Source organism: Lynx canadensis, chromosome C1 (genome assembly GCF_007474595.2).
Source record: "Lynx canadensis isolate LIC74 chromosome C1, mLynCan4.pri.v2, whole genome shotgun sequence".
Lineage (NCBI taxonomy): Eukaryota > Metazoa > Chordata > Mammalia > Carnivora > Felidae > Lynx > Lynx canadensis.
In genome coordinates, this window is record NC_044310.1 from 220,732,994 (window position 1) to 220,747,516 (window position 14,523).

The 14,523-nt window shown below is 55.2% G+C and overlaps 1 protein-coding gene across 4 annotated transcripts in view; it reads right to left on the reverse strand.

Moving 5' to 3' along the window:
* The window catches only part of THAP4 (THAP domain containing 4), a 41,196-nt gene that overhangs the window by 6,157 nt on the left and 20,516 nt on the right, over positions 1 to 14,523 (reverse strand). For 3 of the 4 annotated variants that reach the window (XM_030327899.1, XM_030327904.2, XM_030327900.1), the window contains 3 exons: positions 11,144 to 11,303; positions 10,085 to 10,194; positions 9,197 to 9,300 (listed from right to left, as the gene is read on the reverse strand). In XM_030327899.1, coding sequence (XP_030183759.1) covers positions 9,197 to 9,300; positions 10,085 to 10,194; positions 11,144 to 11,303 — 374 coding nt within the window. Of the gene's footprint in view, positions 1 to 9,196; positions 9,301 to 10,084; positions 10,195 to 11,143; positions 11,304 to 13,716; positions 13,931 to 14,523 lie in introns of those variants that run through there. The other variant, XM_030327903.1, reaches the window with a different exon arrangement.

The window sequence follows — 14,523 nt, forward strand, 5'->3', positions numbered from 1 at the left end:
TAAAATATCCAAACTGAGTAATATAGAGAAAACAGACTGAAGAATGAACAGCCTCGGGGACGTGTGGTACAAGATTAAATGGCTTGACATATGTTTAACAGCAGTTCCGAGGGGAAAACGGGAATAACTGAGCAGGAGAACAGTTGAAGAAATAATGTCTGAAAATCCCCAAATATGAAAAACTCAATCTTACAGTCCCAAGAGTTTCAGGAGACCAGCCCAGGCCCACAGGAGATCTGAAGGGCTGGCACCCCTTTCCCCCACTTCTTTTCCTTTTCCCCTTTTGGGAACCACGCATCAGCGACTCGGACAAACCAGGGCATACACGGGGAGGTCAGAGTGTGCCTGCACACGCCCAGGGAAAGGCTCAGAAAAGACCTGAGGAGACCTTCAGTTTACGTCTTGGGTGGTTCCTGCGCACAGGCAGTCTACACCAAAACCAAAGCCAAACAAATAAAAAAGCCCCCCCAAAACAGTAAACATAAATAAGGGGATGCCCATCCCACGTTCATGGATTAGACGACTCAGTATCAGTAAGATATCAACACTGCCCAGGGATCTGCAAAACTAACGAAATCCCTATCAAAACCCCAACGATATGTTTTGCAGAAACAGAAAAACCCATCCTAAGAGTCACATGGAATTCTCAGGGACCCAGAATAGCCAAAAAATCCTGACAAGGAAGAACAAACCTGGAAGACACACACCTCTTGATTTCACGATAGCGCGGCGCTGGCATACAGACAGACACACAGACGGTGCACCAGACCAGAGGCCTACAGCAACAAGCCCTCACATACGCGGTCAGTTTTCTTTTTTTTTTTTTTTTTTTCAACGTTTATTTATTTTTTTTGGGACAGAGAGAGACAGAGCATGAACGGGGGAGGGGCAGAGAGAGAGGGAGACACAGAATCGGAAACAGGCTCCAGGCTCCGAGCCGTCAGCCCAGAGCCCGACGCGGGGCTCGAACTCACGGACCGCGAGATCGTGACCTGGCTGAAGTCGGACGCTTAACCGACTGCGCCACCCAGGCGCCCCATGCGGTCAGTTTTCAACGCAGCCGCCAAGACCACCTATGTGGGAAGGACGGTCTTTGTAGCAAATAGCGCTGGGAAAACTGGACGTGCACACGCGAAAGAACGAGGCTGGACGCTTCCCTAGCCCCACAGACAAAAACTAACTCAAAGCGAGTCAGAGACTTCGATGTCACAGCTAAAACAACAAAACCCTTAGAAGAAAACAGCACAAACCCTTCACTGCGCGGGACTCGGAGACGTTTGGACGTGACACTGAATGCAGAGCCAACAACAGAAAAAACAGACAAACCGTAATTCATGAAAATTACGGATCTGTATGCGTCCAAAGACACCAAACAGTAAAAACAACTCACGCAACGAGAGAAACATCGGCCGGTCGCGTCGCTGGTAACAGAAGTCCGGCCGCCGCCCCAACAGCTCGAGCAGCCGGAGGGTGAGGACGTGGAGGAGGGGGCCTCCCGCACAGCCGCCGTGGGGCTCGGCGTGGGCTTCCTCACAAAACCAGAAGCGGGACTGCCGCGCGACCCCGCCAGCCCGCTTTCGGGTCCACGCTCAGAAGAACCGAAAGCGGCGTCCTGCAGATGTCTGTGCACCCACGGTAACCGCATTCCAGCCGCTACAAGGTGCAGGCGGCCCTGGCGTCCGCCACGGAAGAACAAAATGTACCGCATACACACAACAGAGCAGTACTCAGCCCGAAGAAGGAAGTTCGGCAATATCCACAACACGCACGAACCCTGGGCACGCTGCGCTACGTACAATAAGCCAGTAACAAAACACACACAGGGTGTGACTCTGCTTGGATGAGGTCCCTGGAGTCGTCAGGCTCATAGCGCACCGAGTGGGACACGGGGCACCAGGGGCTGTAGGGGGACACAATGGGGAGTCCTGACTCACGGGGCATAGAGCTTCAGTCTTAGGAAACCCAAGTGTCCTGGGGATGCGCGGTGGTGATGGCTGCTCGACTGCACGAATATACTTAACACCGCGGACGCACGTCCGTAAACACAGGTAGGATGTGGGGCGCCCGGGTGGCTCAGTCAGTTAACTGTCTGACTCTCGATTTTGGCTCAGGTCATGATCTCACGGTTTGTGGGATCGAGCCCTGTGTCGGGCTCTGTGCTGACAGTGTGGAGCCTGCTTGGGATTCTCTACCCATCCCCGCTGCCCCTCCCGTGCTGGCGTGCACATGTGCACTCTCTCTCTCTCAAACAAACACATAAACACGAGACAGTTACTTGAAAAACAGTCAAGATGCTAAAGTTTGTTACATGTGTTTCACCCCACAGTTAAAAAAAAAAGAAAAAGAAAAAGAAAAAACAAAGTTCGGGAGTGAAATGGTCCCAAGAGACTTGCTGAGAGCAGACTATGCTGCGGGAAGGGCCACTGATGTAGGTCTTGAGGATGAAGGGAGATGATACCGCTGGAGACGCAGGGCCGCAGGAAGGAGAGGAGAGCAGCACACAGAGAAAAGCAGTGGGTGATGAGAAGAGGGTACTGTTTCCCCTCACTGTAATCTCCCTGCAAATCAACTATTTAAAGCAAAAAGAACAGTACCGTGAAGATTTATGGTGTGTGTGTGTGTGTGTGTGTGTACTTTTGACATCAATGTTACGGGTGTGGCGACACCGTACAGAAGAAACGGTCAGTGGGACTGCGGAACGGGAAGAAGGAAGCATCAGCTGTGAAGTCGGATTATCCACAACCAGTGTGAAGGGGCAAATGTCACGGTAGCCTCCGAGCAACCATTAAAAAAACGAGGGAGACACAGTTGAGAAGCTAACAGCCATAGAAACGATGAGACCTCGTCATTTGTGACCACGTGGGTGGGCCTAGCATGAGTGAAACAAATCAGCCAAAGGAAGACAGGAACCATAGAATTTTACTTATATGTGTTATCTAAAAAACAAAATGAGCAAAAAAAGCAGGAAGAGACCCATAAATGCAGAGAAGCGCTGGTGGTTGCCAGAGGGGAGGGGAGGGGCTGGAGAGACGGGCGCAGGGGAGAGGGAGGGCCAGGCTTCCGGTTACGGGGCGAAGGAGTCCCGGTGCGGGAGGCCCAGCGCGGGGACCACAGCCAGTGGCGCTGGAGGAGCATCGCGCGGTGACAGCTGGGAGCTCCACTCGTGGGAGCACGGCGTCCTGCCCACGCCGTCCGGTCACCGCGTTGTACACCTGAGAGGGACGTGACGTCTTGTGTCAACTATATTTCAATAAGAAAAAGCGGGGCGGGGGGGGGGGCACCTGGGTGGCTCAGTTAAGCCTCTGACTCTTGGTTTCAGTTCAGGTCATGATCTCGTGGTTCGTGATCTAGGGTTCGTAACCCTAACCCTAACCCTAACCCTAAGCCTAAGCCTGTGTTGGGCTCTGCACAGACCATGCGGAGCCTGCTTGGGATTCTCTCTCTGGCCCCCCCTCACTCTCTCTGTCTCTCTAAAAAATAAATAAATAAACAAAAAAAACCCTAACAGAATAAGACAGAATGCCAAATATATTTAACCCAAGAGAATGCAGTAAAGGAACAAAAACAAGAAAGCACAAAAAAACAAATCAAGGTGGCGGTCTTACAACCAACCATACTAGTAATATTGTTCTTAAATATAAGTGGACTCAACATTCCAATTAAAATATAGAGTTTTGGGGCGCCTGGGTGGTGCAGTCGGTTAAGCGTCCGACTTCAGCCAGGTCACGATCTCGCGGTCCGTGAGTTCGAGCCCCGCGTCGGGCTCTGGGCTGATGGCTCGGAGCCTGGAGCCTGTTTCCGATTCTGTGTCTCCCTCTCTCTCTGCCCCTCCCCCGTTCATGCTCTGTCTCTCTCTGTCCCAAAAATAAATAAAAGTTGAAAAAAAAAAAAAATTTAAAAAAAATAAATAAATAAAATATAGAGTTTTTTGACAATAAAAGCAAGCCTACAAGAGATGTACTCTGAATGCAGACAAAGAGGTTCAATGCAGAAAGGTAGGAAGACAGACACGGCACATAGACAACCACCACCGGAGAGCAGGTATGGTTGTGTTACTCTCCAACTTCAAGGTACACACAAGTTACCAAGGGTAACATGTCAAAAACATGAAATATCATACGTACGCATTTAATAACAGAGCTTCAAAGTTGTGAAGCAAAAGCAGGCGGAAGTAAAGGAGAGAATTAGCCTCAATCATTGTTGGAGAGTTTAACACCCGTGTGCAATCAGATAGAACCAGACTCCCTCCCCCAAAAAGTTCAGTAGTATGCCAGAAATCTGAATGATGCCATCAAGTGACCTGACCCAACAGTGTCAGGTCCGCTACACCCGACAACTGTCGACTTCTTACTCATCTGGACTGTGTATGGTATATTCACCAAGTTATAGCACACGTTGTGGCATAAAGTAACTCTAAGAACATGTCCTCTGGGCTTTACAGAGTTGAATTAGAAGTCACTAGCAATACGATAAGTAGAAAATCCTTAAATATTTGGAAAGTAGTAGCATACCTTCCAAATAATCCAGTTCCAAGGAGAAAGTCACTAGAGAAAATATTTTGAGCTAGGAGGTCGTAAGAACACACTCTACTAATACCTGCGGGAGGCAGCTGAAGCAGGGCTTACAGGAAAATTCATAGTTTCAAGTGTTACAAACTAAAAATGGGCTAGATATCAATGATGCAAGCTTCCCATTTAAGAAATCAAAAAACAGGAGGAAATTAAACTCAGGATGATTAGAATAAAAAATAATATGAAGCAAAACTTCTCCAATTTATGTACTTAAGCAATACAAAAATTCAGCAATAACTAAAAATGATAAATCATTACAATCAGGTGGGGTTTACCTGAAGGATGCAAGGTTGGTTCAACATCTGAAAAACTGTTCCTATAACGAATCGCATTAAGAGAATAATATAGCAGGGGCGCCTGGGTGGCTCGGTTAAGTGTCTGACTTTAGCTCAGGTCACGATCATGCGGTTCGTGGGTTCGAGCCCTGAGTCTGTGCTGACAGCTCAGAGCCAGGAGTCTGCTTCAGATTCTGTGTCTCCCTCTCTCTCTGTTCCTCCCCCACTCGTGCTCTGTCTGTCTCTCTCTCTCTTTCTCAAAAATAAATAAACATTAAGGAGAAAAAACAACAAAAAAACATCAATTCCAAAATCACAAACCTTAAAGTAAAAGAGAAAACCATAAAAACTCTTGGAGAAAATGCAAGTTACTCACCTCTGCTGCCTGGCTTGGGCAAAACAACTTACGAAAGGGCATTAAAAGGACAAACCGTAAAAGACAAGACTGGTAACAGAACGTGAAAAGTAAGACACTTTGTTAACGAAACGAAAAGCTAAGTCATCAGCTGGAACGCTGTTACCGTGTCAACGTGCAGACCTTGCGTCCAGAACGCGTAACCTTCAGAGCTGGGCGACAGGGGCACAGGATGCGGGCGCTGGCTTCACAGATGAGAAACGGGCACCAGGAGGGTGCGACCCCGTCAGGCATCCAGGAGTGTGTTTATCAGCACAGGGAATGCCGTCCGCGGCCACTCAAGGACCAGTGCCGCGGAGAGGGCGGCCCGGGGACCGCGGTGCGGTCGCGCTGGGCACCAGTAAGCCTGGCGCTCGCCACGGGACTGGGCGGTGGCAGGCCGAGGTCGTCACCCGAGAAGTGAAACCACGTGTCTGCGTGCAGGAGCACACAGACGCTCGTGACGGCCCAGAGCTGGAAACAAACCAACCCACGTCCGTCAAAGAGAGTAGACAAAGCTGTGACGGACGTGCCCTGGGCATCAAAACACCCAAGCTTCTGCTAAGAGCAATAGCAGGAACGAATCTCAAAAGTGTTTCCCTGAACGAAAGGAGTAAATACTGGATGGTTCCGTTCATAAGGGGTCCCAGAAGTCGCACACCTAGTCTGTGGCAACAGAAATCTGGCCCTGGTTGGGGGGCAGGGGCTGGGGGCCGGGCTATTATGGTCTTGACTTACGGGCATGGACACCTCAAGTGTATGTGCTAATTCTACGTAACTATACTTCAAAAGAGTTGATTTTTTTTAAGTAAAAAAAAAAAAAAAAAAAAATTCTAGTAATCTCTAACAATTAAAACACAATGGACTGGCCCAGGGTGGACAGGCAGGTTGCCTGGACGGGGAGGGCGACGCAGGCCTTTCCGGCTGGGGCTGGGACAGCGAGCCTTTTATCTGCATGAAAGTCTAGGTGCGTTGATGAGCTGAAGGGGAGGTTTTAAGTCAAGCTGTAATGCTTCCGGAAAAAAATACATAGAATACGTATTTTCTGACAGTGTTCAGGGAAGACTGCTTAATTAAGAAACACCAAAACCAATCCAGAAAGGAGAGCCTGGGAAATTGAACCACATATAATTAAAGTTTACTAAGAGGAGGAAGTGATACAGACAGGAACGGATACTGGCACCACGAGTAACTGACAAGGAGCTTATATCCAAATTATATGGGGACGAAGAAATTGTATGGGGATGAAGCCGGCGGGACAGACACAGTGGACGCGGGTCAGAGGGCCGGGTCAGGACGTCCCAAAAGGAGGGACCAAGCAGGCAGGGATGGACACTGCTCAGCCTCACTGGCCGTCAGAGCAGCCTGACCGCACAAGTCAGCACCTCAGGACGCGGGGAGTTTCTGGAAGACAGGGCCTCTCTGATCCTCAGTGTCAGATGGGGGCAGGGGCTAGACCCGCTGTCTCAGAGCCGTGTGGACAGTGTGGAGTCCTGAACGACCAAACACAGATGGCAAGTAACAGAGAAGGGTGAGGACGGGGTTGGGCTTCGGTAGCAGACAGGCAGGGACCTGTCCCGACACCTGCCACTCCCAGGGGTCTGCAGAAGCCAGGCGTTCTGCCTGCCAGCTGCTGGGAGGACAGACACATACTTCCAGTCCCCGCCCCCCTCCCTTCTTCTGGCCCCAAGTGTAAGCTTCTCACTTCCAGGTTCTGTCCATGTCGAGCCAGCGGGGAGGCCAACCCAGGCACCCACCAGCCTTCGGTCGGCCGGGTCACTCTGCGGGGCTGAGCCTTCCTCTGGCCCTGCCCCCACAGGCTTCACCTCGCCTCCTCTGTCCTGCAGAGAGGGGCTCCTCTGTTTCCTAAAGCCAAAAGTCAGTTCTCCAGCAAAAATAAAGCTCCCCCCACCTCCACAAAACCCTGATAAAATAAGTAACCTCTGGCAAGTACCGGCAAGAAAAAGAGAAAACGGTCATACGCAAAAGATCAGAGATGTAAGGTGGACACAGAATGGCAGAGAGAGACCAGTATGTGTCACTTCTTCCTCAAACTTGAAAACCTAGAAGAAAGGGCACCTTTCCCGGGAACCGTGAGGGGAGGCTGCCAACGGAGCAACGAGGGAGAGGGTCGGGCAAGCAGGGAGGGAAGCAGGGGCCGCCCAGGCTGGGCCCAGACGCTGTCCCCTGGACACCCACCAGGAACAGGCAATTTCCATGGGGCTCCCTCCTTGTCAGGGAACGGAAACCACTAAAAAGCTCCCAGCTCACTCTGTGAAAAACTGATACCCAAATGGATAATAATTCCTGAAAATCACGCAAGTAGGAGCTACCCTCAAAAAGCAGGCACGCCTCAACACTTAGGAGTTATTACTCTGATTCACTGCGTCAACAGCTTCAATGAGAAAAAACACAGAATCCTCCCAAAAGAGGCTGCAAAAGCATCTGATGAAACTCAAAACCCCTTCCTGAATATAATTCTTACCATAGTAAAAACATAGTAGAAACAGGATGTCCTTACCCGACCAGCCCGCGAGCCCCTCACGGGGTGAGCGCCAACACACGTCTCTGCTCGGTCAGGGTTGTGCCCAAGAACCAGCTGTCAGACGTGACAGACACGTCCCAGTTCAGCACAGGTGGACAGAAACCAGAGCCCGCCCACCACCAACAGCAATCAGAAGGCGAAGCCACATGCCGTCGGTACAGCCACGAACGCTAGAGAGGACCACGACGTCACCTGCCATGAAATGTCCAACACCTACATAATTACACAAGATTATAAAGAAAGAAACTCGGTGCCCCCGAAAGGGCGCAAACTAGACCTGAAACCATGGCAACACAGCCCCGAGCCGCTGTGTGCTGCTGCAGACGAGGAGGCCGCTTCTCCCCGGATTCATTCGTGCACTTGTGCAGCCCAGCACATACGGCTCATGCAGAAGAGGAAGTGCTGAAGAATTCACCAAGGAAACTTAGAGAAAAGAGTATCGGGAACCTACGTTATCGAACAATTTTAAATTACTGTCAGTGAGGAGGCGGACAGACAGATGGACACTTCCTCTCCCATCTGTGGGATGGGCCCAAGCCAGGCAGGACACTTCAGGTCTGTGGGGCACTGGTCACCACGTGTCTGTACACGGCAGCATGGGAAAACAAATCTGGGACGGACTAGGGTCTGAGTGTGAAAAGCTACAAGAGCGTGGGGAAGGGAGGGATGCTTGGATACTTTGATCATCTGGGCAGAAACACCTCCCAGAGCCAGAACCCAAATCCAGACGCCATGGAGGGAAAGACCCCTGGAGGGAGCGACAGGAAAGCTCACAACAGGTGGTGGAGCACGGGACAAACCAAACTACCACGTGCCACCAAATGGGGACTGTGTCACATAAGCAGCAGCCACGCACACAGAAAGCTCCCGTAAATGACGACGCACACAACACAGGCAAGGACCGCGAACATCAAGTATGAGAGGAGATGTGGGGACGCTCCCTGCATCCACGAGTTCAACGTAAACAGCCGAGATGCCGTCTTTGGTCCGTCAGACTTGCGAGGGCCAGTAAGTCTGCGAGCGGCGCTGATGGAGCAGCAGCGAGCTGGGTGCCCTCGCACAACGCTGGTGGGAACGCAGCGGTCAAGAAGAGCAATTTAACGGAATGTGTCACAATTTAAAATGTGCCTTTGACCCAGCAATGCAATCGGGAGAAATCTCGCAAAAGCGGACAGCACAAACGCAGAAGGATGTGTGTGCCAGAAAATCGGCAAACCCGGGGCCCCCGCCCACTGGTCAGGGACCAGGCGTCTGAATGGTGGCACACCCCCACGTGGGCATGACAAAGCACGGGCAGACAGGCTCGGTCAAGCAGAAAGGCAGACTTTAGGCGAAGGGATGGGCCGTGACCCTGGCCCGAGTGCGTGACGGTGGCGAGGGCACCCGCGAGGGGACTGCGGTGTGGACTCACCTGCTCCACGTGGGGCTCCTTGGCGAAGGAGATCCTGGCGACGGAGTGGGACGTGATGCATAGCTCCTGCCCGTTCACCTCGCCCTCCTCCACCTCCACGATGCCTGTGGGACTGCCAGTCCTCAGTGTCCCGCCCGTGGCTTCCTACGCCGCTGCTCCCACCACCGGCCTTTGCACCCCAGGCTTCAACAGGTCTGAACTTGGAAGCCATCGAGGCAACGACCTGTCCCCCTGGCCAGCACGGAGACTCCCAGGCGTCGAGGGGGAAAGACTCACGGGTCCTCTTATAGCCGGGGCGGGGGGGTCTGTGGAGGGTCATTCTCTCCGGGGGTGCCCTGACCCTGGCCCTGCCCTCGGCCCCATGAAAAAGGCCAGGAGGCATCCCCCTCCCGGCCGTTCGCTGCCCCCCCCCCCCCACCTCCAGCTCACTACTGCCTTGGGCAGGCCCACCCCAAGTCGGGCTGGTTCTGACTGTCCGCCTGCTTCTAGGAAGTGAGCCTCACTTGGACCAGTGAGCAAGGTTAAAGGTCAAGCAGGTGTGATTTGAGTAATTTCCAATTAATCAACCCTGTGAGCCATCTTAGGGTGGCCTGGCACTGGGGGCAGTGCGGGCTTCCAGAGAACCTAGGGCCCCGTGTGGGCCTCCTGGCCTGGTTCCCTCCACGCAGCCCCAGCCTACAGGAAACACCCGTGTGCAGCTCAGGGGAAAAGGGGACCCGCAGCCCCTGCCACCAGCTCCCTCCCGCCAGCCCCACTGGGCCTGTCCGAAGGCCTGATGCTTCCCAGAGGCCACTTGCAGAGAGGCAGGCGGGACGCAGATGCCACCTCTGGCGCTGGCCACCCCTCTACTGGCATGCGGGCAGGGGGCGGGCCGTCCAGGGACAGTACCTGTGTTCTGGGCGCTGACGAAGGCCACCTTGTTGGTGTCGGGCTTGAGGCGGATGAAGCCACACTCCCTGTGCATGGGCTTGTGCGTGTCCGGGTGGAAGGCGTTGAACCTAGCGGGCAGGAGGGTGAAGGCCCAGGTAGCGGATACCCCCGAGACAGGGCCAGGCTGCGTGCACGTGCCCGTCTCACTGTATGAAGCCCCCACCCACCAAATGTAAAATAAACAGCTTCTTGTTCACGTGGAAAATGCAGAGACACGTAAAAGACACGGCCCAAGAGACATGAGAGGCCACGTGTGTGGCCCGGCTGCCAGGTACGTCAGGACTTTCTGTCCCCAACCCAGAAGCCGCTCCTCCAGGTGCCACCCGCCCTCGCTCTCGTCTGTGTCCCCATCTTCCCGACCATCACGACTGACAGCGACCTTGATGACAGAAACTCGGTCTCCATAGTTTAGGCACACGCCTCCCGCAAGGCCCCTGCGTGCTTTTCGGTCCCACGCACCCCACGAGCACAGTCAAACCCCACCCTCACCCCAGGCTTTGCCTCTTGGGAGCTATTATCGTGCTCGGGGGTCCCACCAACCCCCACGTAAGACACAGCAGGCACGAAGTCAGGGTGCTGACAGAGGACCTCAAAGGCCGTGCGCTTGGCTGTGTGGCACGAATCTGAGAACCACAATACTAACCGCTTCTCTGAGACCTCACACGGCTCAGCTCAGGGGGGAATTCTGGGAAAGGCATGTTCGTCATTTTATTCTCAGTGACACGGGGGTGGCTGGTCTCCATACAGGACCGCGGCAGGCACGGGGAACTTAACTGAGTGCCGGCACCACTGATGGTGTGTTTGCATCAACACGCCCGAGGCTTTGTGGTCGGCCGCGCGTCTTCAGAAACGTGACCACCAGAAAGCACCTCGTTACCCACTGTGCGACCAGATTCGGGGCAGGGAGAGGGCGCGTCTCCGAAATACAACCAAGTTCCTTTGCGTCTTCCCACCCGGCGCCCGCCGCTCCGTCCCCGGCCCGGACCTGCCCTCGCACGCGGTCGGGGGCACACTTACGAGAAGTTCAGCACGGGCTGGCCCACGTGGGAGATGTACACCTCCTCCAGGTACCGGAAGGGCTGCAGCGTCGGGAAGGTGCCGGCTCCCGGCGGGTCGGACAGCCAGGTGCCCAGCATCCAGGACAGCGGCTCCACCACTGGGTTCATCGTGGGGGGCTCTGAGGACAGAGGGAAGAGGCGGTCAGTGGGCTCCGTGTCCACGCTCGGTGAGGGAGCACGCCCTCGTGCAGACAGCAGAGCTGGTGCCACCGTGAACGCGCACCAGCCGGCCGTCGAGCCGGGGAGAGACAGCAAATGTCATCTTGTCAGACGCAGCTCCCACCCGGGGGAGACAGCAAGAGGGCCTGGGGGGTGGGCGGGGCTGAGGCCAAGTCCAAGGAAGACAGGACCCGCGGAGGAGGGCTGCCCTGCGCCAGGCTGGCGGCAAGAAGTGGGAGCAGCTGTGGGTGGAAAACGGCGGGTCGCCCCTCCACCGTGGGAGCCCGTCCGGGCAGACACAGGTGGCCGGGGAGGGGTGGGGGGAGGGGGAACCCGCTCCTTCCCCCAGCTGGCCGGCTCCTCCCGGCCTCTGCAGATGGCCTGTGGACAGCTGGGAGTGAGGATGGCCATAAGACTTTCGTAGTTAGACGACAAGAGAAAAGTGAAGTCGGGACTTCGGCTACCACCTATGGTGGAGACCAGGAATAAAAGCTTCATAGTCAAAGGTCTGGAGCGGGACAGAGCAGACAAACACCCTGCTCACAGGGACACCGGTGTCCCACCAAGGGAAGAGAGCAGTCCACCAAGAAATAAGAAAAGGATGCTGAATGTGTGGCGAAAGAGGCGACAAGCCGAAAGGGGGTGGGGCTGTGTGGCATTTGAGCTTGAAACTTCGAGGGCGGAGGACGGCTCCCTGAGACGCGTGCAGAGGCCGCGGTGGGAGTGGGCCTGTGGCCGCTCCAGGACACGGAGGCTTCCCCAGGGCCGGCCGGGCCAGATCCTGGAGGACCCTGGGGAGGTCTGAGTGGGAGAGGCGGGGGCAGCACGTGCCTGGTGGCAGAAGAGGGCGGCCTGGGCCCCGCGTCGCCGGTGGAAAGGGCCAGATCCCAGGGGTGCCCTGCAGGGAGAGCCAGCTGCACGCACTGATGTCTGGGATGCAGGGCTGGCGAGCAGCGCCCGAGGTTCAAGGCATCAGGGAGACAAGGGGAGAGCAAAGCTCGGATGGTTTGGGCCTGCGGTTCTCAGAATAAACAGAAATCGCTGTTTTCCAGCCAGCCAGCCAGCCAGCCAGCCAGAGCCTCCGAGATGCTCTCTGTCCAGCGGACCCTGTGTCGCGTCCAGGGCAGCACTTGGAGCCGCTGTCCAGGCCCCACCTGCTGGTCCAGTCCCCTCTGAGTGAGAGCAGTGCCCGCCTGGGCTGGTGAGCGTGGCCCTTCCCCGGGGCACATAGCCTAGGGTGGCGGTGGTGGAACTGCAGCCAGGCCCCGTGGGCCTGGGATGAGGGGGAGGGAGACAGACAGGGAAGGACCCGGAGACGGAGGGAGGCAGACGGACAGACACAGACATAGAGACAGACAGGGAAGGACCCAGAGATGGAGGGAGACAGATGGACAGACAGAGAGACAGGGAAGGACCCAGAGACGGGGAAAGACAGACGGACAGACAGAGAGAGCTGGGTTATGCTCTTTCTTGCCTCATAATCTCTCTGGGGCTCTCTCTGAGGGAACAGGGTTGGTAGGTGAGCATTATCACCTCTTTCAGAAAGGAATAGAAAACGACAACAGAGATAATTGAAAACCCTTTCCCTGGCCTTGGCTCTCAGGGAAGTCAGGTCACAGACACAACCCACGGCCACCAAAATGTGCAGGAGGGCTGTGTGGGGGCTGGGGTGGCCCTGGGACCCTGCCCGTGTTCACAAGCAGCAGGAAAGGAGCCGGGCCCCTGGCGGGTGCCACTGACCTTCAGGGACACAGGACCCCCCCGCCCCCCCGCTTCATGAGCACCCTGCATTCCCGTCAGACTGTGCCAACCGCGGGAGCCTGAGAGTGGACGTGGGGCCTGGAGCCCGAAGACTGAAGGAGCACTGACCCCCACCAGGGCCCAGAGGAGGCTGTGAGTGTAGGCTCTGCACACAAGTCTGCACGCACGGGTCTGTACCCAGTCTGCGCACACGGCTCTGTGCCCACGGGTCTGCGCACATGGGTCTGTACACACGGCTCTGCGTGCCCACTCTGTGCACACGGCTCTGTGCACGGTGAAGCAACCACCTCCAGGAAGAAATGCAAGAATGTGGGAGAGAAGCGGCAGGAGAGCAGGAGAGGTGAAACTCCAGCAGAAAGAAGTCGGGAGAGACGCATCAAGAAGCTGGGAGTGGAGGTGGACGAGGACAGCATGGGACTCACGGCAGACACGCGCTACAGAGGACAATGAGAAGAGTAAAACGGAAACAAAGTCAAGAGGTTTGGAGACTTGGGCTGGGGGCGTGTGCAACGTGCAGCCTGTGCAAAGACAGGTGGGGGGAGAGGGTGGGGGAGGGGGGAGAGGCTATGGCGGGGGGGGGGGGGGGGGGGGGGGGGAGAGGGTAGGGGGGACCTGGGCCGGGCGCGAGTCCCATGGCTGGGTGTCCTCCTGTGAGAGGACGACACGCGTCCACGTGGCTGCTGTTCACAGCTGCTGGATGCGGAAACCTCCCAGCGGCTTCCGGCTGACGAGTGGGTGAGCACGACGTGGCGCAGCCAGACGGAGGAACAGTATCCGTCATAAAAAGGAATGAAGAGGGCACCTGGGGGCTCAGTCCGTTAAGCGTCTGACTCTTGATTTCAGCTCAGGTCACGATCTCATGATTCGTGGGACAGAGCCCCACGTCGGGCTCTGCAGTGACAGCACAGGGCCTGCTTGGGAATCAATCAATCAATCACACTCTCTCTCTCTCTCTCTCCCTCCCTCCATCCCTCCCTTTGCCCCCTCCTGCGCCTGCGTGCTCTCTCTCTCGTAAATAAACTTAAAAGGACTGAAGCACCGACAAATGCTACCACGTGGATGAACCAAGAAAAAGACCACGCACCCTGATTCCACTCATATGAAACGTGACAGGCGAGCCCGCAGAGGCCCAGAGCGGACCAACGGTTCCTCCACAGCAGCGTCCGGCAGATGCTAGTGCCACACTTACAAGATGCACGGGGAGAGTGAGCGTCACGGATTTTGTAGCTGCCACAGGTGTGTCTGACACAGCCGCTCACGGCCCCACGTGGACATCTGGAGGCGCTGGTCCACTGAGATGTGCTTTAAGGCTAAGACACACATGGATTTCAAAAACTCAGCACAAAAAGGACCTCAGACATCTCAGTAACTTTTAGGTTCCGATGGTTATGTACTGAAATAACGTTTCAGATAATACTG